The sequence below is a fragment of the Hibiscus syriacus genome, unplaced genomic scaffold, assembly GCF_006381635.1.
Source record: "Hibiscus syriacus cultivar Baekdansim isolate YM2019G1 unplaced genomic scaffold, ASM638163v2 tig00004742_pilon, whole genome shotgun sequence".
In the NCBI taxonomy this organism is placed as follows: Eukaryota; Viridiplantae; Streptophyta; class Magnoliopsida; order Malvales; family Malvaceae; genus Hibiscus; species Hibiscus syriacus.
In genome coordinates this window covers 12,708-36,647 of record NW_024062026.1, presented here as the reverse complement: position 1 = coordinate 36,647, position 23,940 = coordinate 12,708, and the positions used below count along the sequence as shown (strand labels likewise).

Below are 23,940 nucleotides of genomic sequence, written 5' to 3'. Positions count from 1 at the left end.
TTTCGTAAGTCGTTGAGATATTCACTCATTTTCGAAACGACTAATTTTCCTCCACTCTTTCCAACTCCTTAAATCACAGAGCATTCCTAAATGGTGGAGATGGTACTATTACATTTGTCCGGTATCTTGGACATTGTATGGTCTGGTTGTTTCACAGTTCGGAGACATTCAGGATGTCCTTGAGGATGGTCGAACAGTTGAACAAAACTTGAGAAGTTATTTCGGTTTCAGACATGAATTCATTGGGGTTGTGGCAGCTATAGTTATCGGTTTTACAGTACTATTTGGAGCCATCTTCACCGTGTCCATAAAGTTGTTTAATTTCCAGAAACGCTAGAGTTCTGTTCTTTATGTGTTCAAAAGATCATCTCTGTAACGCTAAGATGTTAGAGAAGAAGAAACAAGTGCTGTAAGTACGTGTATGCATGTTTCGTTCCTATCACAATTATGCAAATGTTGGATTATCATTGTCAAAATAAGTTTCGTAGTGGAACCACCTTTGGTTGAGGGGTCAAAATTAGGAATATTGAGAGGGTAGATTGAAAACCTCCGTAGAGGAGAAAGCTTGGAAAACAATTTTAGCAGGACGACAAGGCCTTAAATGCCTTATTTATGATTTGGATGCTTAACAATTCCTCTAAGTGTATGATCAACGCCATAACAACTAAACTGAAGCAATTCAAACTTAACCTCTAGCTTTGAAGACTTCATCATGGTTGATAATGAAACTTTATCTAAATTTTATGTTAAAGTATCTTTGATGCAAAAATTTTATGTTAAAGTATCTTTGATAGAAAAATTTTATGCCTTAAAAGTTTCTTTCTAATTTAACCCTTTACATGCCACTTACTAATTAATTGGAGAATTATATAATTTTTTAACCACGTTAAATAAAAGGACTAAAACTATTAACAGAATATAGTTAAAGGATTATATTTGATAAAAAATACTTTTAAGAGTAAAAATGGGAACCAAACTAATAAATTATCTTTTAAATCTTATTTTTATCCTATTAAATCATGTCACGTACCTATATTTATTTAATATTATCGTCCTTAATTAATCATATCTACATAATTTTTAATTTTAAGATAAATATCCTATTATAATCAAAATTATATTTCAATTTTACAAGACATCCTCAAAATATCAATTTAAATTTAATAGACATCCATGGTGACGTGCAGGCGTTTATCTTATCTTAATTTTTTTAGGGCAAAGTATAGTAATGGTCACTGAAATTTTTATGTTTCTAGAATTGCATGTCAATGATCTGGATATTCAGTGTTAGTTTTGAACCAAAACCATCTAATTTTCTTTCTTTTTTCTTAATCAAAACTTTTAGTACTCCTTATCAAAGATATTCAGTACTCCTTATTCAATACCTCCACATAATTCAAAGTTAGATTATAATTTCCCATTCATCCCCGACTAAAAAGTTACGCTAGAAATGAGAAGAGAGAATCGAAAAAGGAAATTCGAGATCGAAAATGAATTTGGAGTTTAGAATGAATTTGATGACTGTTTTGTAAGTTTTAAAAGTTGGGAGACCTAAATGCAAGTTCCTGAAAAGTTTAGTGACCATATTGAAAATGTACTAACGGCAGTGTAACGGTGGGAATCATATTGCAAATAGACTAAATATTAAAGGATTGTATTGTAAGTTTTAAAAGTTGAAGACTTAAATAAAAGCTTTAAAAAAGTTCAGTGACCATTAATATACTTTATCCTTTTTTATTAATGTAGGTAAATATAAAATAATATGTGTTTAAAATTATTTTCAATCATTTAACATTAAACTTTTGTATATAATCAATATTCGAACTTAATACTTTAATAAATAACAATATTTTTTTTACCATCGAGATTGTTTAAGATGCAGTGTTTGGTTAAGAAGAACTAAACAAAAAGGCTTCTAGAAGAATTGCTAACAAAGTTAACAAAAAGGCTTCTAGAAGAATTGCTATCATGCTTGTATATACATCGCAACAGCCTTCTTAATATTCATGCACCAGCAAATTCTTCAACTTCATACATACTGTTTCTATCTTCTTTTGTTGGGATTCAGTTTCAAAACTAAAACTACAATCTTTTTTTTTCTTTTGTTGATTGGAGCTCCCAAAACGTTAACGTTTTGTGATATAGCTCTGGTGGGTGTTTTCTTATTTCGATAATGGAGGGTAGTGATATTTACAGAGCGAGTAGTAGTTTACGATCACCAACGTCATTGGCATGGAGAAACAATGACGTGGAGCCATTTTCAAGGTCTTATAGAGAAGAAGATGATGAAGAAGCTTTAATGTGGGCTGCACTCGAGAGACTACCAACTGTTTCTCGTCTGAGGAAAGGTATATTGACCAGCTCTGAAGGTGGTGCCAGTGAAATCGATGTTCATAAACTTGGGTGGCAACAACGAAAGGTTTTGCTTGAGAGGTTGGTCAAAGTTGCAGAGGAAGATAATGAGAAGTTGTTGTTGAAGCTCAAGAACCGTGTAGCTAGGTATCAATTTTTGCCTTATTTTTTTCCATGTTTGGTTACTAGGAAAATGAAATGGAAAGAATCAAAGATCCAGTTTTCATGGCATTGGCTCTTCTTTTTCAGGGTTGGCATTGATCTTCCCACAATTGAAGTCCGGTTTGAACATCTAAACATTGAAGCCCAAGCTTTTGTTGGAACCAGTGCTTTGCCCACAGTTCTTAATTTCACTACTGGTATAATTGAGGTAGCAACCCGGAAAATTTCCTTAACTTTTTAACAGTTTTGTTTGCTTGGGATCATATCTCATGTTTCATTTTGTACTGGGTTTACAGGGATTTTTTAATCATATCGGTATTCTTTCTAGTAGAAAGAAAAATTTACCATCCTCAATGATGTCAGTGGCATCATTAAACCGGGCAGGTAACAATGGCGATATATGAATTTTTTATTTTATCCTGAAAATAAAAGTTGCAGCGATCCTGGAATTACTCAATCATTGTTGTTCTCACGTATTTATTAAAGGATGGCATTGCTATTGGGTCCTCCAAGCTCTGGGAAGACCACTCTGCTGTTGGCTTTAGCTGGGAAGCTTGATCCTACACTCAAGGTGCTTGACAAAATTTAATTTTTCTTTCAAATGGAATTCATTAATTTCTTTTTTCATTGTTTTGATTTCTAATTTGAGAGTAAGCTCCTCTTCCAGTGTTCAGGGACGGTGACTTACAACGGGCATGCCATGGATGAGTTTGTGCCACAGAGAACAGCTGCCTATATCAGTCAACATGATCTTCACATTGGAGAAATGACTGTGAGGGAAACTTTGGCCTTTGCTGCTAGATGTCAAGGGGTTGGGGAACGCTATGGTACGTTTGATTCATTTTCCAGTCCTTTTGATGTATATATACTTACACATATATATATATATATATATATATATATATCTTTTGGAACAAATTCTTTATCCTCATGAAATTTGTTTTTTTTTTTTTTGGGGGGGGGGGGGGTTGGGGGGTGTTACAGAGATGTTAGCAGAGCTGACGAGAAGAGAGAAACAGGCAAACATTAAACCTGATCCTGATATGGATGTCTTCATGAAGGTAAGGGAAAAAGTGTCATTATAATATTTCAGGAATATATTATACAGAATCATGCATTAATTCATGATGTACTTTGCCTTTCTAATATTTTAGGCAGTAGCAACAGAAGGTCAGGAAGCAAATGTAATCACCGACTATATGCTAAAGGTAAAAGTTACAGAGAGGTTGAAGTATAATGAAAGAAAATTTCATTACTTATTGAATAGCTTTGCCATAAATTTTGCAGGTTTTAGGACTGGAAGTATGTGCAGACACTATGGTAGGAGATGAAATGTCGAGGGGCATCTCGGGAGGACAGAAGAAGCGTGTCACAACAGGTAATTCATGATATCAAATACACCATTAATTCAATCTGTAAATTACCCTGAATCTCTTATCATGAAATCTAAATATGTTAATCCAATTAGGTGAGATGATGGTTGGACCAGCAAATGCACTGTTTATGGATGAGATATCCACTGGTCTGGACAGCTCTACAACTTTCCAAATTGTCAACTGCCTCAAGCAAAGTGTTCACATCCTTAATGGAACTGCGGTCATCTCTTCTCCAACCAGCTCCAGAGACTTATGATCTTTTTGATGACATTATTTTACTTTCTCATGGCCGGATTGTATATCTGGGTCCTCGTGAACACGTGCTGAGCTTCTTTGAATCTATGGGCTTCAAATGTCCGGAGAGAAAAGGCGTGGCAGACTTCTTGCAAGAAGTAAGTTTTGATCCTTTTTTCCATTAGGACCAAAGTTACTCTTCTATAACATTTAACAGGACTATGTTCATTGCAGGTTACATCAAGGAAAGATCAAAAGCAGTATTGGGTACGTAAAGATCAACCTTACAGGTTTGTCACGGCCAATGAATTCTCTGAGGCATTCCAATCATTTCACGTGGGAAAGAAACTCAGAGATGAACTTGATGTTCCATTGGACAAAACAAAGAGCCATCCAGCTGCTTTGACAACCACAAAGTATGGTATTGGAAAGAAAGAGTTGCTCAAAGCTTGCATCTCAAGGGAATATCTTCTGATGAAGAGAAACTCTTTCGTTTACCTATTCAAGTCTATACATGTACTAATGAAATTCGTTTCTTGTACCACGATTATCAAAGATTTAAACTGTGACTCTTAACTTTATTTTCTTTGTGCTACTAGCTCACAATAATGGCATTTATTACCATGACACTCTTCCTAAGGACTGAGATGATGCATGATTCAATTAAAGGGGGAGGAATCTATACGGGGGCCATGACCGCTGGGTTGGTTGCTATCATGTTTAATGGGATGTCCGAGATTTCCATGACCATTTCTAAGCTTCCTGTCTTTTTCAAGCAGAGAGACCTCCTATTCTATCCTTCATGGGCATATGCTCTACCAACATGGATACTCAAGATACCTATATCCTTTGTAGAAGTTAGTTTATGGGTGTTTCTTACCTACTATGTCATTGGATTTGATCCGAATGTTGAAAGGTAACGATTCAAAGTGACGAGTCGATATTGATATAGTATAGTTGCTTGTTGTTTAGCGCTGATCTAAATGGATGTGAAAGTGAGTTTTCTGGCACAGGTTGTTTAGGCAGTACTTCATCCTTGTTTTAGTTAATCAGATGGCTTCGGGATTGTTCCGATTTATTGCTGCAGCTAGTAGAAACATGGTCGTTGCCAACACCTTTGGGTCATTTGCTTTGCTCGTACTTTTTGCATTAGGTGGCTTTGTCCTGTCACGAGGTATGAATGAGAAGTCTTGGACACATCACAAAAAAATCGAACTTCTGATGAAAGTTAAAATTTGTAATCATTTTCTTGTTTTTGTTTAATGTCACAGAGAACATAAAGAAATGGTGGATATGGGGCTACTGGATTTCGCCTTTGATGTATGGACAAAATGCATTGATGGTTAATGAATTCCTTGGAAACCAGTGGAGACTAGTAATGCTTTGAATTCGAATTTTCTATCGATTTTCCCATTTTATCTGTTAACAATGTGCTGATATTTTATATTTTGTTTCATATTGAAGGTTCTTCCAGGCTCAAATGAATCACTGGGAATTACAGTTTTGAAGTCTAGGGGTTTCTTCCAAGATCCTCAGTGGTATTGGTTCGGAGTAGGAGGATTGCTTGGATTCACAATATTGTTCAATTCCTTGTATACTCTGGCCCTTGCCTATCTTAAGCGTGGGTGTAACTTTATTGAAACATACTTAAATCTATGCTTCTCGAGAAGGAAGAACTAATATTTTACCTTTTGTGCAACCAAATATGCAGCATTTGAGGAGAAACAGACTGTAATATCAGAAGAACCAGAAGAGACCGAGCAAACCAATGAAGTTGGTGACAAGCTTCAGTTATCAAACAATGAAAGTAGCTCAAGCAGTGAAACTAGAACAGGTATCAGAGATCATTTAGTTTTTGCATCCATGTGCTTGTACAAGTCGTTGTCAAGATTTTAAATATAACTGAAATGTAGAGGTTCAAGATGACGCTCAAAGAAGCATGAAGAAAAAGGGAATGGTACTTCCATTTGAGCCACATTCCATGACATTTGATGACGTTATCTATTCCGTTGATATGCCAAAGGTAAAATAAAATTCCGAATATCATATATAATTCCACAGATAAGAAGTTTCTTTTATTGGATGGAAACTTTGCAGGAAATAAAAGAACAAGGCGCCAATGAAGATAAACTGGTGCTATTGAAGGGCGTTAGTGGTTCTTTCAGACCAGGCATTCTCACAGCTCTCATGGGTGTTAGTGGTGCTGGTAAAACCACTCTGATGGATGTGCTTGCCGGCAGAAAAACTGGTGGTTATATCGAGGGGAACATCACTGTTTCAGGTTTCCCAAAGAAGCAAGAAACATTTGCTCGAGTATCTGGATATTGCGAGCAAAATGACATTCACTCGCCTCATGTCACTGTGTATGAATCCTTGCTCTATTCCGCTTGGCTTCGACTACCTGAAGAAATCAGTGCCGAAACCAGAAAGGTTGGCATTCATGAAACCCTAAGCTTTTTCAAGTCTCTTACTCCACTTTGCTACAAGTTAGAAATTTTTACCAAGGCAATAATAACACATTTTTCTAATGACCACTGGCTCAAATTAAATTGTTGATTTTATTTCAACCTACGATATCAGATGTTCATAGATGAAGTCATGGATCTTGTGGAACTGAATCCATTAAGGCATGCACAAGTTGGTTTACCTGGTGTAAATGGTTTATCAACTGAGCAGCGAAAGAGGCTTACTATAGCAGTTGAGCTTGTGGCAAATCCCTCTATCATTTTCATGGATGAGCCAACTTCAGGGCTTGATGCAAGAGCCGCTGCAATTGTAATGAGAGCCGTTAGGAACACAGTGGACACAGGAAGAACAGTTGTGTGCACCATTCATCAGCCAAGTATCGACATATTTGAAGCGTTTGATGAGGTGAGAACAATGAAAAATTGATTTGAAAATAAGCTGGCCCTTTATGTAATTGTATAGCTGAACAAACATGCTATTGCAGCTGTTCCTTATGAAGCGAGGAGGACAAGAGATATATCTGGGGCCATTAGGAGACCATTCTAAACATCTTATTAGTTATTTTGAGGTGAAATGAAATACCAGTAAATAAAAGTTGACTTATTCATTTCTCAGTTCATGTGAACTATATCTGTAAAATTATTTCTGTTCATGTCCCTCAGGGAATTGAAGGAGTTGGCAAAATCAAAGACGGGTACAATCCAGCAACTTGGATGTTGGAAGTTAGCACAACGGCACAGGAATTAGCTTTAGGTGTCGATTTTGTTGATATCTACAAGAAGTCAGACTTATACAGGTAATAATCGACACAGCAAGAATCGGTTTAATTCAGCATAGGTTCTATAAATGACCTTGAATTGAACACTGGTGAATGCCATTTGTTCAGGAGAAACAAAGCTCTTATCGAACATTTAAGCAAGCCTGCTCCTGGTTCAGAGGAACTCTATTTTCCAACTCAGTTCTCCCAGCCATTCTTGACTCAGTGTGCAGCTTGCTTATGGAAGCAGCACTGGTCATATTGGTGCAACCCTTCTTATACCGCTGTGAGATTTCTTTTTACAACCGTCATTGCATTGATGTTTGGGACACTGTTCTGGGACCTTGGAACTAGAACGTAAGCTATAACAAGTACAAATGCTGAGCTTCACCGTTGGTCTTTAATCATATTTGTATATCTAACTGTCACATTGTAAAATTACAGGAAAAAGAAGCAAGATCTGGCTAATGCAATGGGTTCAATGTATGCTGCAGTTATTTTCCTCGGTATCCAAAATGCTGCATCAGTGCAGCCCGTGGTGGCCGTCGAGAGGACAGTCTTTTATAGAGAAAGAGCTGCTGGAATGTATTCTGCAATGCCATATGCCATTGCTCAGGCATGTTTTTCTACTTTCTGTTTTTGTTGAAGAGTTTTCACTCTGGAAAGAAAGTTTGTGCAAAATGTAATACATTAGAACCGACTTTCGCACTTGGCAACTGCAGATCTTAATCGAGATACCTTATATTTTCATTCAAGCTTCTGTGTATGGCCTTATAGTGTATGCGATGATTGCATTCGAATGGACCGCTGTCAAGTTCTTCTGGTATCTCTTCTTCATGTACTTCACCTTACTGTACTTCACCTTCTATGGCATGATGGTAGTGGCTGTCACACCAAACCACCACATTGCGGGAATAGTTTCCTCGTCATTCTATGGATTTTGGAGTCTCTTCTCCGGATTTTTCATCCCACGACCGGTAAGTGTTGTTTCGTCAAGTTGTTAAGATATTCACTCACTTTCTTTCCCACTCTTTCAAACTCCTTAAATCACAGAGCATTCCCGTATGGTGGAGATGGTACTGCTATATTTGTCCAGTATCTTGGACACTGTATGGTTTGCTTGTTTCACAATTCGGAGATATTCAGGATGTCCTTGAGGATGGTCAGACGGTTGAGCAATACTTGAGAAATTATTTCGGTTTCAGACATGAATTCATTGGGGTTGTGGCTGCTGTAATTATTGCTTTCACAGTACTATTTGGAGCCATCTTCACTGTCTCCATAAAGTTTTTCAATTTCCAGAAACGCTAGAGGTCTCTTCTTTTATTTGTTTAAAAGATCCTAAGACATTTGGAAAGAAACCAGTCCTGTATGTATTTTACTGATATGTAAAAGCTAAAGTTGGTTTTAAATATTTTGGTTTAAACCCTTTTTAGGTCCTCTTAATTTTGAACTCGAGTCTCAAAACATAAACATAGATTAATTTCTACAATCACACCAAAAATCAACACAACAAATATTTCATATTACCTTCTAGATTCTGGTTTGTATTAAAAAATGTTTAAGTCAACACCACCATACACCATTCTTATTTTGGTTTCAAAATATACATTGATTAAATTGTTCTCCTCCTTTTTTTTCCAGTAGGGACCAATTTGTTCAATTTAATGAAAGAAAATTATTAAGAACATTAGATTAAAATTGAGATATAACTGAAGTTTTAAATTGTTTTATTCCTGAAAATTATAAAAAAATATGTCAAACTATAGTTTTTATTAAATAATATGAATGATAATATGAGAAGTAATTCCATAGGTACAATTGAGAAGTAATTCCATATAGGGATGGCAAAAAAACCGAATCCTTCGGGGAAAACCGAAAATCGAATTAAATGGGTCGGGTTCGGGGATGATAAACGGGGACGGGGAAAAACCGAATGTTTTAAACAGGGACGAGTTTGGTAATCCCCGCCCCGATTACCCGAATACTCGGCCCGATAAATATTAAAAATAATTATTATATATATATATAATATTAATAAATTTAAATTAAATTAAAAAAATATATATAATATTTATATATTTAATTTAAATATATATACCCGGCCCGATACCCGTTTAAATAACCGTTTATGCTAAACGGGATACCCGTTTCCCCACGGTTTTCCCCGATTACCCGATGGGGATCCCCATTTAAATCCCCCGCGGTTTTTTAAGCGGGGAAGGGTACGGGTTTTTTAAACGGGGAAAGGAACCAATACCCGGCCCGACACCGCCGCGTTGCCATCCCTAATTCCATAGGTACAATTAAGGCAATAAGCAAATGCAAGGGGTGAAATTAGGATGAGAAGAACACAAGCAATCTGGAAGCTATAGCAACACTAATTACAGTCGTAGACTCATAAAATATCTAGTAATTCAAGCAAGCATTCCTGGTGCTAGACCAGGATTAAATACAGCTAAGTAGATTATATTCTATCATTTGATACTGGTAGTATTCTGCTAGTCTAGAACATACGTAACATATCTGCTGATAAAGATACCATCAGCACAGGAATCTACATCTTATAATTGCATTTTAAAGTGTAACATACCCTCATTGCTTCATCATCGAACATCCGGCCGAAATAAAGCAGCTTTAAGGAATTGAACTGGTTTCAGCATCAACGGCAGACTCAAACTTGAATTTGCTAAAACCCGAACCAGAACACTCCATTTTTCTTAGCTTCAGCAACAAAAACAGCAAAATCCCACACACAAACCCCAATGCAGCACTAGAACCAGTCAATGAAACAGCAGCACAAACCAGCATAACAAAAGACTCCTCCTTTGAGTTCATATCCCTCGAGGCCATGGCCAACTCAATGCCTGCAAATAGTAAAAGGACTCCAAGAATCCCTATAGGAAACTGATTCAAAATCCTGACAAAGGAGTTCCCAAACACCAAGCCAATTACCAACTTTCCAATCCCCAAAAACACCACCGACCATCCACTCCTTGCTCCAAACCGATACTGACCAGCTAGACCACCTGCACCATGACACACCGGCATTGCCCCAAACCAACATCCTACCAAATTCATAGCCCCAACACTCGCAGAAACCTTAGCAGCAGACAGTTCAGTCCTGCCTGGAAACAAATCACCAGACAACTTGCAAACCGCAATAACCGAGTTCAATACAGACAGTGGAATTTGTGGCACTGCTCCTTTCAAAAACCCAACTTTCCAATCATTCCAAGTGATACTCAATAACCCAATTCTTGATGGACCGAACTTAAGATCGCCAAAAATGGAAGGATCACGTATAAAACATAAAACCAACCCAAGTAAGAACACTATCAGAGCAGATGGAATTGAACCCATAATTCTCGACCTCTTTGAGTTTCTGCGACGAGGCTGTTCGTCGTCATCGGATTCATTTCCATCGTTATGATCACCAGAGCCTGTGAAGATTACCAGAAAGAGGAGACTTGAAAGGGCCAAAACAAGACCATCAAGGCCCAACCAAGCTCGTGGGGTTGTAGATTTAGAAGCTACGAAGTCTTGATTGTAACGGATATACTTGATGGCTGAGAAGGCAAAGGAGAGGCCTTGAGAGAGCTGGACCCCACGCACAACAGGGAGAGGAAGAATACGGTATAGGGTCGACATAAGACCGGTAACCCCGAGGAGGAGGAGGACGGCGGCAGTAGATGCACCTGCGGTGGCGATTTGGGAAGTGGTAAGGTGTGGGGTTTCGGAGACGGCGACGGCAGCAATGGATTTCATGGGTTGGACAGGCATGGGGATTTGGAAGAGTAGGCCGGTGATTATGTTGTAAAAGGCAGTGAAGATGAGAGTTGTGGAGAGGTCTAAGTGGGAAACTAAGGTGAGGGTTAGGACTATCGGGATGAAAGTGCCCAAATCTCCTACTGCTCCTGATATTTCGGAGGAGAGATTGTTTTTCATTTGGAAATGGCGACGCCACCATGGCTGCTGTTGGTGGAGGAGGAGAGGAGTGGTGGCCGCGGTGGTCGAGGAAGAGGAAGGAGATGATTGGTCCATGATTGGAGTAAACAATAAAACAACTTCAGTTGGCTTAGGATTGTGAACAGAATGTAAATGATTTTTAAGTGGCTACTAATGATTTGGTATGGTACAATATTTATATATCTAAAAGATATTACTCAAAGTTTGAGATTTTAGATTTTTTATATTAAATTATAGATTTTTTTAATATTCTTTTTGTTATCTTATTTTTTATATTTTAAATATAAATTAAAATATAAATTAAAATTAAAATGATTAAAATATGTCGAAGTTTGAGATTTCTATGAATATAGTTTAATCTTTTTGCTCAAAGTCGGTGCAAATCATTGCATGCACGCACATTAATATATATAGATATGTATATAATATCTCAATTACAAATTTAAAAAAAATACAAAATGATGCAAAATATGTTTTTGTAATATAATTTTAAAAATGTATTCAAATTAAAAATCATGTATAAATAATTCAAAAATGAAAATATTTTAGAGATTTTGAAAGTAAAAGATGATATGCTCAAGTATTGCTTGATGGGTGTTTGAGAGATATACATCTATATATAGAAATTTTAAATTTTCTTATATAATTTAAGTATTTTTATTAAAAAATAATTTTTAATTTTTTAAAAAAATTATAATCTTACCTACTAATTTTTTTAATACAACATTAAAATTAATATATTCCATGGTAAAATGTATAAATTGTCTCTCAATTATAGGATATTACTTTATTAAGTCTCGTGTTTATTATAAGTTACAAAATGTCCTCTAACTATAGAGAGTTGTTTTATTGAATCCTTGACTATTAAAAGTTACCAAATTGTCACCTGATTATTCATTCTCATCCTTTTTCGTCAAAAAAATTAACGGTAGTTTGAGCTAGACGTTAATATGTTGATTGAGGTATGATAGTCGTTTGAGATTATGATATCATATTTTATCATATCTTAGTCAACATGTTAACATTCAGTTTAAACAACCGTTAATTTTTTTAATAGAAAATGATAAGTTTGGAACATAATGAATAGTCGAATGACAATTTTGTAACTTTTAATAGTCGATGGACTCAACAAAGTAACTCCCTATAATTGAATGACCGTTTTATAATTTTAATAATCAATAACTCAATAAAATAATATCCTATAGTCAAGAGGTCATTTGTGCACTTTACCATAAATTTTAATATAAAAATTTGTGCTCTTGTACTCTAAGATAGTGACAAACTTTGTTGGGTTTGGTTTGGTGGAATGATATGAAAGCGGGAACGAGGCGGAAGCTGCAACAGCCCACACAATCTGTCTGGTATTACTTTCTGCAAATTGTTCTAATTGTTGGGAATGGTTCAACCAAATTTATTAGGTTTAATCAATTAAATCAGTGTGTTTTTAAAAAAATCTACTCGAACACAAATTTTTAAAATAAAAAAATAACCTAAAATCATCAAAATTAATCTTAATGGTTAAAATAATCATTATTATTTTTACAGATTATAAGTTCAAGCACCAACTACTGCAAGGATGATTAAACGTTCATTGTCAAATGGTAATGAGTACTTAAAACATGTACTACTTTGTAATCATCTTTAACTTAATAAAAAAATACATACATACTAATATGTTTATATAAACTATATATATGATATTATTAATTAAAATTAAATAATTTAATCCAATAATTTAATTAAAAATTATATTTTGATTTTAAATGTAATTATATCAAAATAAATACAACTAAGATAAAAACTTAAAAATTAACTTAAAATTTTAAATTTAATAATAATTAAGTAAAAAAGAATTATATTAAAATTTGAATGATTGTGATTTTTTTAATTTATTAACCACAAACCAAATTTGAAAATAATTAAATAATAATCAAAGAACCCAAAGTCAAATTAAATAAAACTAATATGAAATTAAATCGACTAATTTAAAAAAAATTAGTTGACCCTATTCTCATATGTAATGGGGTAAGGGGGAGGTAGGATAGTAGGCTGCCCCCAACGCCAGGTTGAGAGCAGCTTCCGTGGGAGACCTCCGACAATAGATTATGAATTGCCCACCATGAGATTCGATCCCACGACCACAAGGTTAAGAGAATCCTAACCAACAATTCACGGGTCAATTTAGAGCATTTTCAGAATCTGGGTCATATGCCCAAGAGGCCGAACCCAAAAATGCCTACCCCACATCGATATGATGATTAGCCCTTTCTCGAAATTCATGGTTGTGTAAGAAACTTTGGACAGTCCCATCTAGGAACGAAGTCAATATTAAAATATGTAGGGATAATTTATTTAACTTTAAAATAAACGACCTCTTAAAAAGTAATTAAATCCTATAAATTAAGGGGTTAAGAGTTTAATTTTATTAATTTTAAAATTTAAATGTCTTTAAAAGTAATAAAATTTAGATATATTTGGAGTCAAGGCTTAATTTCATTAATTTTAAAACTAATAATATCCCAAAACAATTGTACCAAAAAGTTTTAGGATGACAAGGACTTAATTATAAAAGTTTCAAAAATTTTCAATGACCTAAAATATAATTAGACCATAAAAGTTATTTTTTTTTGTTTTGGTTAAATTTTTTGGGTTGGTGTGGGTATATATATTTCATTTAGTAGAGATGTCAGATGATGTGTATTCGTTCTTTGAAGTTTTGATGCTGCTTTATTCCTGGAGAAATTGTCCATAAAGTGTGTATAAGTTCTCTTTTAGGATTAATGTTGTCCAGGTAGATGGAAGATGGTGAAGTCTCATTTCAAAGATCAATGGAGCAGAAGAAAATTGAGATTATTGGTGGGGTGAAAGCTCCCATATAGCACCGAAGTCCATATTCAAATATGTGGGGATAATTTATTTATTTAACTTTAAAATAAACGACCTCTTAAAAAGTAATTAAAATATCCCAAAACATTGGTTTTCTGGGTTTTCGGGGGGGGGGGGGGGTGGGGGGTGGACTCCCTTCTTCTGCAGACAAAAAGTTGATCAACGTCTGGGAAGAGCTCTTCAACCTTTGGGAGAGAAGTACAATTTGAGACCAAGTAGGAAAAGAATCATTTTAACAGAGAGCTCCGAGGAAGCTGAGAGATCATGGGAGATAACCAGGGTTCAACAGGTATTTCTTTTACTACAACTTCATTCATTCCCATCTTCAAATCCTTTTTAACTTCTCAAAACTCGATCAAATCGTCATTGTGTTGGAAACTCGAACCATGTGAATCAATAAACACCAAGTTTTGTTACTTCAACAAGCATGAACCTCGGTGGACGAACCTGAGGTCCGAACTCGAAACTGTTTGTCTGCCACCGGTTGCTGACGATATCAGCTGTTTCTTTTGTTCTTTTGATATCCGCCTCCGACGGGAACATTTCTCAAGATACTCTCTTTCGTCCAGTACCTTCTGCAAGTTACTTCAACAACTAAATTCTCACACAGCCTCCATAGTTTATCGCCGGGGTTGCCCAGCAAAGGCCCAAGATGTGAATCGAGTAACACCAAGTTCGGTTACTACAACAACTACATTCTCACACAGCCTCGATAGTTTATCGCCGAGCCGAGGCTGCCCAACTTACACATGTCCGGACGCAGCAAATGCCCAAGATGTGAATCGAGTAACACCAAGTTTTGTTACTGCAACAACTGCAGTCTCTCACAGCCTCTATACTTTATCACACAGCCTCGATACTTTTGCAAGACATGTAGAAGGTACAGAACCAGAGGGGATGTCTTGAGAAATGTTCCCGTCGAAGATGGATATCGTAGGAACAAAAGAAGCAAAGGAAGCGGTTCCAGGAATACAGCATCGAGTTCTTCGAGTACTATTTCTTCTAAAAGTACGGGAAACACCGATATTTTAGGCCTCCGACCTCACATTCGTCCACCGAGATTCAAGGCTCTTTTGCATCATCGTACAGAATTTGGCGGCAGTGATCATATTGGTTTGAATTACGGAACACTGTTAGATGATTACTTTCAATTGCCTCATTGCAAATCCTTTAAAATATAACATGGTTTTTCCTTTTATTTTGTTCAAAGTTGGATTTATATGCAGATTTTTGATGCAGGTAGTTGGCAAGAAAGGGCACCGAGTCCTCGCATACCGATTTCATCAAGTCAAGAGAATGCCATGCGCTTACATTCCTCCGACTACTTCGATGGTGAGGCTCAACCTGTTAGGAATCTTCTTTTTATATTTTTCACTCGAAACTTACACTTTAAACTGCCTGGTGATATTTATGTTTTTGAACTGCTCTGTTCTTAGGCCTTACCGGCTTTGACGAGGTGGTGTATTCATCAGGTACATATCAATTACTTGTTACACCATTCAATTTCATAAGAATATACATAACATTTTAAGCTCTGTTTTAAGAATAATGAATGTACAAAGACCAAGTTCACAGTGTTGGAGTTGCACATATTTTGTTTCCGTTCTGTAGCAGAATGGATCCATTGTGGTCCGGACTGGACCATCCCATTCGGTCAAGATGCAGAATCTGCGAGTCTTCCCCAACATGATGTGCCGCAACCTATGCAAGGTGATGCCGATGGTTCCATTATGTGGCCAAATGATCTTCCACATTTAGGTATATCATTGAACATCCCTTCCTAAATGAAAGAATGACTCATAAACATGTCTACCATTATGGATAAGAACCTGGATTGCTTATGCAAAATTTATGTTTTGGAACTGCTTTGTGTTTTTAGGCACTGACGGCTTTAACCAGATGTTCATGTTGGGTTCACAAACCCAAGGGAACTCTGATGGTTCCATGCAGCCGAATGATCTTCCGAGCCACCCACATTTTGGTAATATGATTAACCACTCTTTAGGTTGCACTAATCTTTCTCTAATCAATGAATATGGTTTTCCTTTTTGAAAGAAAAGCCGCAAACATTCTTCAAATTTGTTTTCTCCCCCACATCTCATTTCATTAAGTAAATGGCCCTGTTTTATTCCCTAGCTTGCTCTGACAACAATGTCAATCTACTCCCACTCCAAGGCTTCCCCACCGTGCTGAGCAGCACCTTGTGCAAAACCAAGGGTGTTCAGCTACTTACTATTCAAACATCAAATATTTAACGACTTCAAGTGATGGCTGTGATTATGCTTTGAAGTTTTTGTTTTAATTTTTCAGGGTCTTCCACCTTGAACCAGCTGCTGGATATACCCACAAGTTCACAAACTCTACGGAATATTGGTTATCCCCCGCAGCCAAGTGACCTTGTTAGCCCCCACCAAAATTTAGGTATGTCGTTAAATAGTCCTCCCTGTGAAATCAATGTTGCTCACTCTCTTTGCTATCTTTCCTTACAAAAACTCAATACGTATACCCTATCTCTGGGGTCTAACTAACAACGTGAATATCAACAAGCATTTGGTTCTGATGCAGCACAAAATCGTCAACCCTTGCAAAGATCTCTAAGCAAAGATAAAAAATACAGGCTGCGTCTCAAAGAAAAACAGCAAAAGAAGGATGAACAACTTGCTGACTTTAGATTGAAGCTTGCGATGAAGGATGAACAGCTTGTTCGCCTTAAATCAGAGCTTGCATTCAAGGATCAACAGCTTGCTCACCTTATACATGGTGAACTTGCTGGCCTTAGATCAGAGAATGAGATGCTGAGAAATAACAAAGATGAAATGGTTGCTCGCCTAATATCAGAGATTGAGATGCTCAGAAAAGAAATCACATCATGTATCAAGCATAACAACCTCCTCACTCATTGAACAAATGCTCCAATCTCTATTTCATCTAATATCCACTACTTTATGCAATCCGGATTTCATTTACTGCATTATCAGTCTCGTCTCGTGGCTTTTGTTTAGAGTATTTTATTGAACTTACAACTTGTACTGTTATTATTACTATGACTGTAGACACACAATTTCGTCCGACCTTGTTTATATGATATTATATTATATTATGCTTATGTAACTTATTTATATTATATAATATATTTATATTGCATATTATGTTATTTATGTGATTTATGTCATATGGTATATACACATTATATTACATATTTATAATATATACCTACATTGTATAGTGTGCATACATTATACCGTTATATGTATTATATTTATTTTTATATTATATAGTATTGAACATATATTTATATTATATATTTATTATATGTTTTATTTGGTATCAGGTCCAACAACAATTACAAACAATGTCAGGCCTAAACCCGAAGACCAACACTCAAACCCAGCAGCCCACCAACAATAGCAAACTCGAATCCAAGTACAACCAGAGCCTGACTCGAACTGGCCTAATCTTCAACCCTAATCAGTTAGGGTTTCAAAACCCTAACCTTAAGGCTCCCCCCTAGCGCTGCGCGACCAATATGCAAGGGTAGACCGTCGGGCAGGTGGAGGACTCTCTCATGTCAGCAACAACAAGTCCACCACTTTGAGATAACCGACACAATGAAGTCAAGCCATAACAGAAAAACACGTTAGCATTTTTAGTCAAACTAGGAGTCTAAATCGAACCGAAAATAATGGATTCCTAAACCTATAAATCCATGCAAAGTTAAATGAAAAAACACAAGTGAAAACCAAGGAAAATTAGATCCAAGCAAAACCAGTATTTGTAAAGCTCGAAAAGTAATAAAAAGAAAAGGTATTTTTTTTACCTTATTCGGGTCTTGATGTGTTGTTAGCCTCGGTTTTTCTGGGGGGTTTTGCTTCGTTTTTTTTTTCTCTTTTCTTTTGGTTCGAAAAATCCTTATGAAAGAGGGAAGTCGATGAAAATGGGGGAAGGCATTTGAAAGTTCTCTTTCAGATCTAGCCTTCCCCAAAGCTATTTTGTAAAAATAAAGGTTATTTTTGAAGAGAGGAAATCGAAAGCTTTCGAAAAATGAATTTTTTTTTGGGTTTCACAGCTGATGAACGACGATCGGTCGAAGACTGGGTTTGGGGTTGAGTGTTCTTTGTTTCACGAAGAACACGAAGAACACGGGAGATAAAAAATAGAAAGGGTTTTGATCCAGTTTTTGAAGGGAATAAAAAATGAAGTATGTTTCTGATTTTTTGGGTTTTATACCCAGACCCGATGACCCAACCGGATCCCCTAGGGGATTCGCGTGCTTTCACGTGGATTGGGTCTAATTGCAGCTCTGGTCCCTACATTATTTTTAAATCTTTTTTTGAGCTTTTAATTTAATTTTAGTTTCTTTTTTTTCTTTTAAATCTACCATTCATTTTATTTCGTTTTTTTAATTTGGTCATTTTTATTTAATTCATGTTATATTATGTTTTAAATTTAATTTAATTTTTCTTTTTCTTTCAAATTCGCCATTCATTTTATTTCTTTTTTAATATGGTCATTTTTTTTATTTAATTCATGTTTTTTTTATTTCTTTTACTTATTTTTATTTTGTATTATTTCTTTCACTTTCTTAGTAATTTCCCTTATTTTTTTAATTTTATTTTTGTTTCATTTCCCGGTATGTATGTATGTTTTTTCCCTTTGTTTCATTTAAAGTATTAGAATTTAATTTTTACTAGCTTTTCCTTCTGATTCATTCCATATTTTATTTTTATTTTTATTTTTTTGCAATCTAACATCTTTTTGACTTTTTAAGGGTATTCTTCTAAATCAATCGGAGGTAAATAATTTAGATCGAACTTTTATTTTCTATTTAATTTTCAATTTTCTTAATTAAGACAACTGGAAATTAAATTAGTACAGAAAGGGCAGTTCAAGGGTGTTAATCCTTCCTTGACTATAACCGACTCTCAATTCTGACATATTTCTAGTAAAACGCACATCTGGTAAGATGGTATCCGATCAACATAAATATTTTTTTAAATAATCGGTGGCAACTCTAACGTTTTTATTTATGTCGAAGCAAATATTATTTTAAATAATTAAATTTTTACCATTTTAGTAATTTAAAACAAAAATATTTTATTTTAAATTAATAAATTTACTTTTTATAATAATTTAATATTATTTTTAAAGATAAATAAATATTTAATATCTTTTAAAATAATTTTAATTTTTAAATCTTAATCTTATTTTAAACAAAATGTAAGTTTAATTAGTAATTTAACAATTATATAGTTTGATGCATTGATTATAAACATAGAACACTTTCCACAGGGATATTAGGTCCAAATAATCCAATTATTCTTAATAGTATTTTAATATAATTTTAAAGCAGTAATATAATATAAGTTTAATATTTATTTTGATAAAATTTTAGTAGATAATATATTTATATCAATGGTAGATGGTATGAGTGGCATGCATCGAGTCAGGGCATCGGCGTCAGCCGCCAAGACTCCTTATTAACAAAACGAAGAAGAAAATGACATAAACAAAAATTCACGTTGGAATATGAAGAGGAATGTCCCGTAAAAGACAGAAAAACCGTATGACGACAATGAGCCGGTGAGAACGGCAAATTTGAGGGAGAGCCGGTGAGTGCGGCAAATTGAGCAATAGCCGGTGAGAACGGCAATTTAAGACAGGTAAGGTAACAGAGCTGAGAGGAGCACGAATGAAGCTTACAGATTATGGGAGACAAACAGAGCAGAGGAACACCTTCAGGTATTTCTTTTACTACAACTTCATTTATTACCAACTTTAAATCTTTTTTACATTCTTAAAACTTGATATAATCATCATTGTGTTGGAAACATTTGGACAAGTGTTCTAAGACAACACTGCTACCAAATTCAGTAAGATGATGCATATGAGCCGCGAACCTCGGTGGACAAACCTGCGACCGGAAAACAACTGCAGGTTCTTCGAGTAGGATTTGTACTAACAGTACTGGAAACACCGATATTTTAGGCCTCTAACCTCAGGTTCTTGGCTCATTTGCATCAGCTTACAGAATTCGACGGCAGTGATCATATTGGGTTGAATTATGGGACACTGTTCTATGACTATTTCAATTGGCCGATAAAGAAAAAATCTTCAAAAAATTACATGGACTTTCCTTGTATTTTGTATAAGGTTGGAGTTATATATATTGTATTTGCTGCAATTGTAATGAGAGCCGTTAGGAACACAGTGGACACAGGAAGAACAGTTGTGAGCACCATTCATCGGCCAATTATTTCATATTACCTTCTAGATTCTGGTTTGTATTGAAAAATGTTTAAGTAAACACCATCATACATCATTGTTATTTATTCGGTTTCAAAATATACATTGATTAAATTATTCTCCTCATTTTTTTCCAGTAGGGACCAATTTGTTCAATTTAATGAAAGAAAATTATTAAGAACATTTGATTAAAAATGAGATATAACAGAAGTTTTAAATTGTTTTATTCCTGAGAAATTATCAAAAATATGTCAAATTATAGTTTTATTAAATAATATGAATGATGATATGAGAAGTAATTCCATAGGTACGATTAAGGCAATAAGCAAATGCAAGGGGTGAAATTAGGATGAGAAGAACACAAGCAATCTGGAAGCTATAGCAACACTAATTACAGTCGTAGACTCGTAGAATATCTAGTAATTCAAGCAAGCATTCCTGGTGCTTAACAAAAACAGAGAAAGAAGCAAATTTTTACAAAAGAAATTATAGAACATTAGCAAATATGATTTTGTGAAGCATAATTGGACTTTTAATTCTCTTAGTATGCTCAAACGTTAATTTGATGTTGTCACTTAAGAATTTTTATCAACATACTCTTACGAAAAGAACATTCTTACCGCATGGAAATTCTAAAGAAAAAGAAGAAAAAACTATGCTAACCATGATTTCTATAACAAAATGAGAAACTTCACCATGGATACAAGTTTTAGAAACTTGGCTCTTATCAGAAAAGAATTTACTTGACTAGTTTTTCAAGGAAGATTATACATTAAACTCCAATTGGCAACAGAATTTACTTGGCTCTTATCAGAAAAGATTTTTTATCTACATCTTATAATTGCATTTTAAAGTGTAACATACCCTCATTGCTTCATCATCGAACATCCGGCCGAAATAAAGCAGCTTTAAGGAATTGAACTGGTTTCAGCATCAACCGCAGACTCAAACTTGAATTTGCTAAAACATGAACCAGAACACTCCATTTTTCTTAGCTTCAGCAACAAAAACAGCAAAATCCCACACACAAACCCCAATGCAGCACTAGAACCAGTCAATGAAACAGCAGCACAAACCAGCATGACAAAAGACTCCTCCTTTGAGTTCATATCCCTCGACGCCATGGCCAACTCAATGCCTGCAAATAGTAAAAGGACTCCAAGAATCCCTATAGGAAACTGATTCAAAATCCTGACAAAGGTGTTCCCAAACACCAAGCCAATTACCAACTTTCCAATCCCCAAAAACACCACCGACCATCCACTCCTTGCTCCAAACCGATACTGACCAGCTAGACCACCTGCACCATGACACACCGGCATTGCCCCAAACCAACATCCTACCAAATTCATAGCCCCAACACTCGCAGAAACCTTAGCAGCAGACAGTTCAGTCCTGCCTGGAAACAAATCACCAGACAACTTACAAACCGCAATAACCGAGTTCAATACAGACAGTGGAATTTGTGGCACTGCTCCTTTCAAAAACCCAACTTTCCAATCATTCCAAGTGATACTCAAAAACCCGATTTTGGATGGACCGAACTTAAGATCGCCAAAATGGAAGGATCACGTATAAAACATAAAACCAACCCAAGTAAGAACACTATCAGAGCAGCTGGAATTGAACCCATAATTCTCAACCTCTTTGAGTTTCTACGACGAGGCTGGTCGTCGTCATCGGATTCATTTCTATCGTTATGATCACCGGAGCCTGTGAAGATTACCAGAAAGAGGAGACTTGAAAGGGCCAAAACAAGACCATCAAGGCCTAACCAAGCTGGTGGTGTTGTAGATTTAGAAGCTACGAAGTCTTGATTGTAACGGATATACTTGATGGCCCAGAAGGCAGGCCTTGAGAGAGCTGGACCCCACGCACAACAGGGAGAGGAAGAAGACGGTATAGGGTCGACATCAGACCGGCAACCCCGAGGAGGAGGAGGACGGCTGCAGTAGATGCACCTGCGGTGGCGATTTGGGAAGTGGTAAGGTGTGGGGTTTCGGAGACGGCGACGGCAGCAATGGATTTCATGGGTTGGACAGGCATGGGGATTTGGAAGAGTAAGCCGGTGATTATGTTGTAAAAGGCAGTGAAGATGATAGTTGTGGAGAGGTCAAAGTGGGAAACTAAGGTGAGGGTTAGGACTATCGGGATGAAAGTGCCCAAATCTCCTACTGCTCCTGATATTTCGGAGGAGAGGCTGTTTTTCATTTGGAAATGGCGACGCCACCATTGCTGCTGTTGGTGGAGGAGGAGAGGAGTGGTGGCCGCGGTGGTCGAGGAAGAGGAAGGAGATAATTGGTCCATGATTGGAGTAAACAACTTCAGTTGGCTTAGGATTGTGAACAAAATGTAAATAATTTGTTCAGTTTGCTTTTCTTCGGATTTTTAAGTGGCTCCTCATGATTTGGTATGGTACAATATTTATATATCTAGAAGATATTACTCCATAATTGAAATAGGTTTATATATGTCATAGGACCCTATATTATTTTAAAATATAAAATTTGGTTTCTATACTTTATTTATGTGAAATTGTATTTATATACTATTTTTATTTAAAAATCTTAGTTCGATCTCTCTGTTAATTGTTGACCTGATAGTTATAAAAAAGATTATATAGTTTTAAACCCCTTACATTTATAATTATTATCATTTGACTCTTAATCTTTACAAATAAATAAAAAAATACCATCAATTGAACAATAAAATTTTATAGTTACCAGATCAACAACTAAGGGTGCTATGGGATAGTTTTTAAGAGATGGATCAAGATTTTCAAATAAAAAACTATACATGAACTCAATTTATAAAATTAAAGTATATGTACTAAATTTTAAATTTTTAAATAGTATAGAGATCTTTGACATATTTAAACTATTGAAATAATAGTGTGTGTTTATATCTATGATAAAAATCCAGTTCAAATATCCATTTGAACTAGGAAGCAAAGTTGAAGTACATAATTGAACATAAAGAAAAGCCTTTATATACCAAATTGTATTTGAAGTAAAGTTTAAATACCTAATTAAAGATGTTGAAATACTAAATTAAACCTCGTAACTAAGTTTATAGACTAAAATGTATACTTACCCTTATATATATAGAGGTTAGAATATGACTTTTAAGAGAAGTAGGAAGTTGGACAACATGAAAACTAGCTCTTCACCTGCGTGGAAAGCCGGTCTTTCTGTTAAGGAATACATACGCAACGAGTGCACCTAAATTGTGCACGCCTTCTGGTCAATTTCTTACAATTATAAGTTACAATCCAATTAAGATATTAGAATTAATCATTCAATTGAAAATATATCAAAATAAATCATCCGTCTATTTTATATTAAATTAAGATTTCTTTAATTCTAAAATTTTTAATATTCTTTTTGTTATCTTATTTTTTATATTTTAAAGATAAATTTTAATTTAAATTAAAATGACTAAAATATGTCGAAGTTTGAGATTTCTATGAATATAGTTTAATCTTTTTGCTCAAAG

General features: G+C 35.4%; 1 protein-coding gene, 1 long non-coding RNA gene and 3 pseudogenes across 2 annotated transcripts; 2 read left to right on the top strand and 3 right to left on the bottom strand.

The window, feature by feature from the left end:
- Positions 1-337, top strand: part of LOC120196846 — a 49,549-nt pseudogene extending 49,212 nt beyond the window's left edge.
- On the bottom strand, positions 233-23,008 carry LOC120196886. Its single transcript, XR_005523222.1, has 3 exons — positions 22,995-23,008; positions 20,976-20,983; positions 233-346 (listed from the first exon to the last, which is right to left on the bottom strand). It is a non-coding gene; the product is annotated as an uncharacterized LOC120196886 (long non-coding RNA).
- LOC120196877 lies at positions 2,174-8,724 on the top strand (annotated as a pseudogene).
- Positions 9,789-22,810, bottom strand: LOC120196867 (annotated as a pseudogene).
- Positions 9,937-11,418, bottom strand: LOC120196857 (molybdate transporter 2-like). Its single transcript, XM_039198558.1, has one exon. It carries the CDS (start codon positions 11,389-11,391, stop codon positions 9,985-9,987), a length of 1,407 nt encoding a protein of 468 aa, XP_039054489.1. The 5' UTR covers positions 11,392-11,418; the 3' UTR covers positions 9,937-9,984.
- Positions 23,009-23,940: the final 932 nt, after the last annotated feature.

Coding starts and splice junctions, on each gene's coding strand:
- LOC120196857 (XM_039198558.1), bottom strand. CDS start 11,391: ATGGACCAATCATCTCCTTCCTCTTCCTCGACCACCGCGGCCACCACT.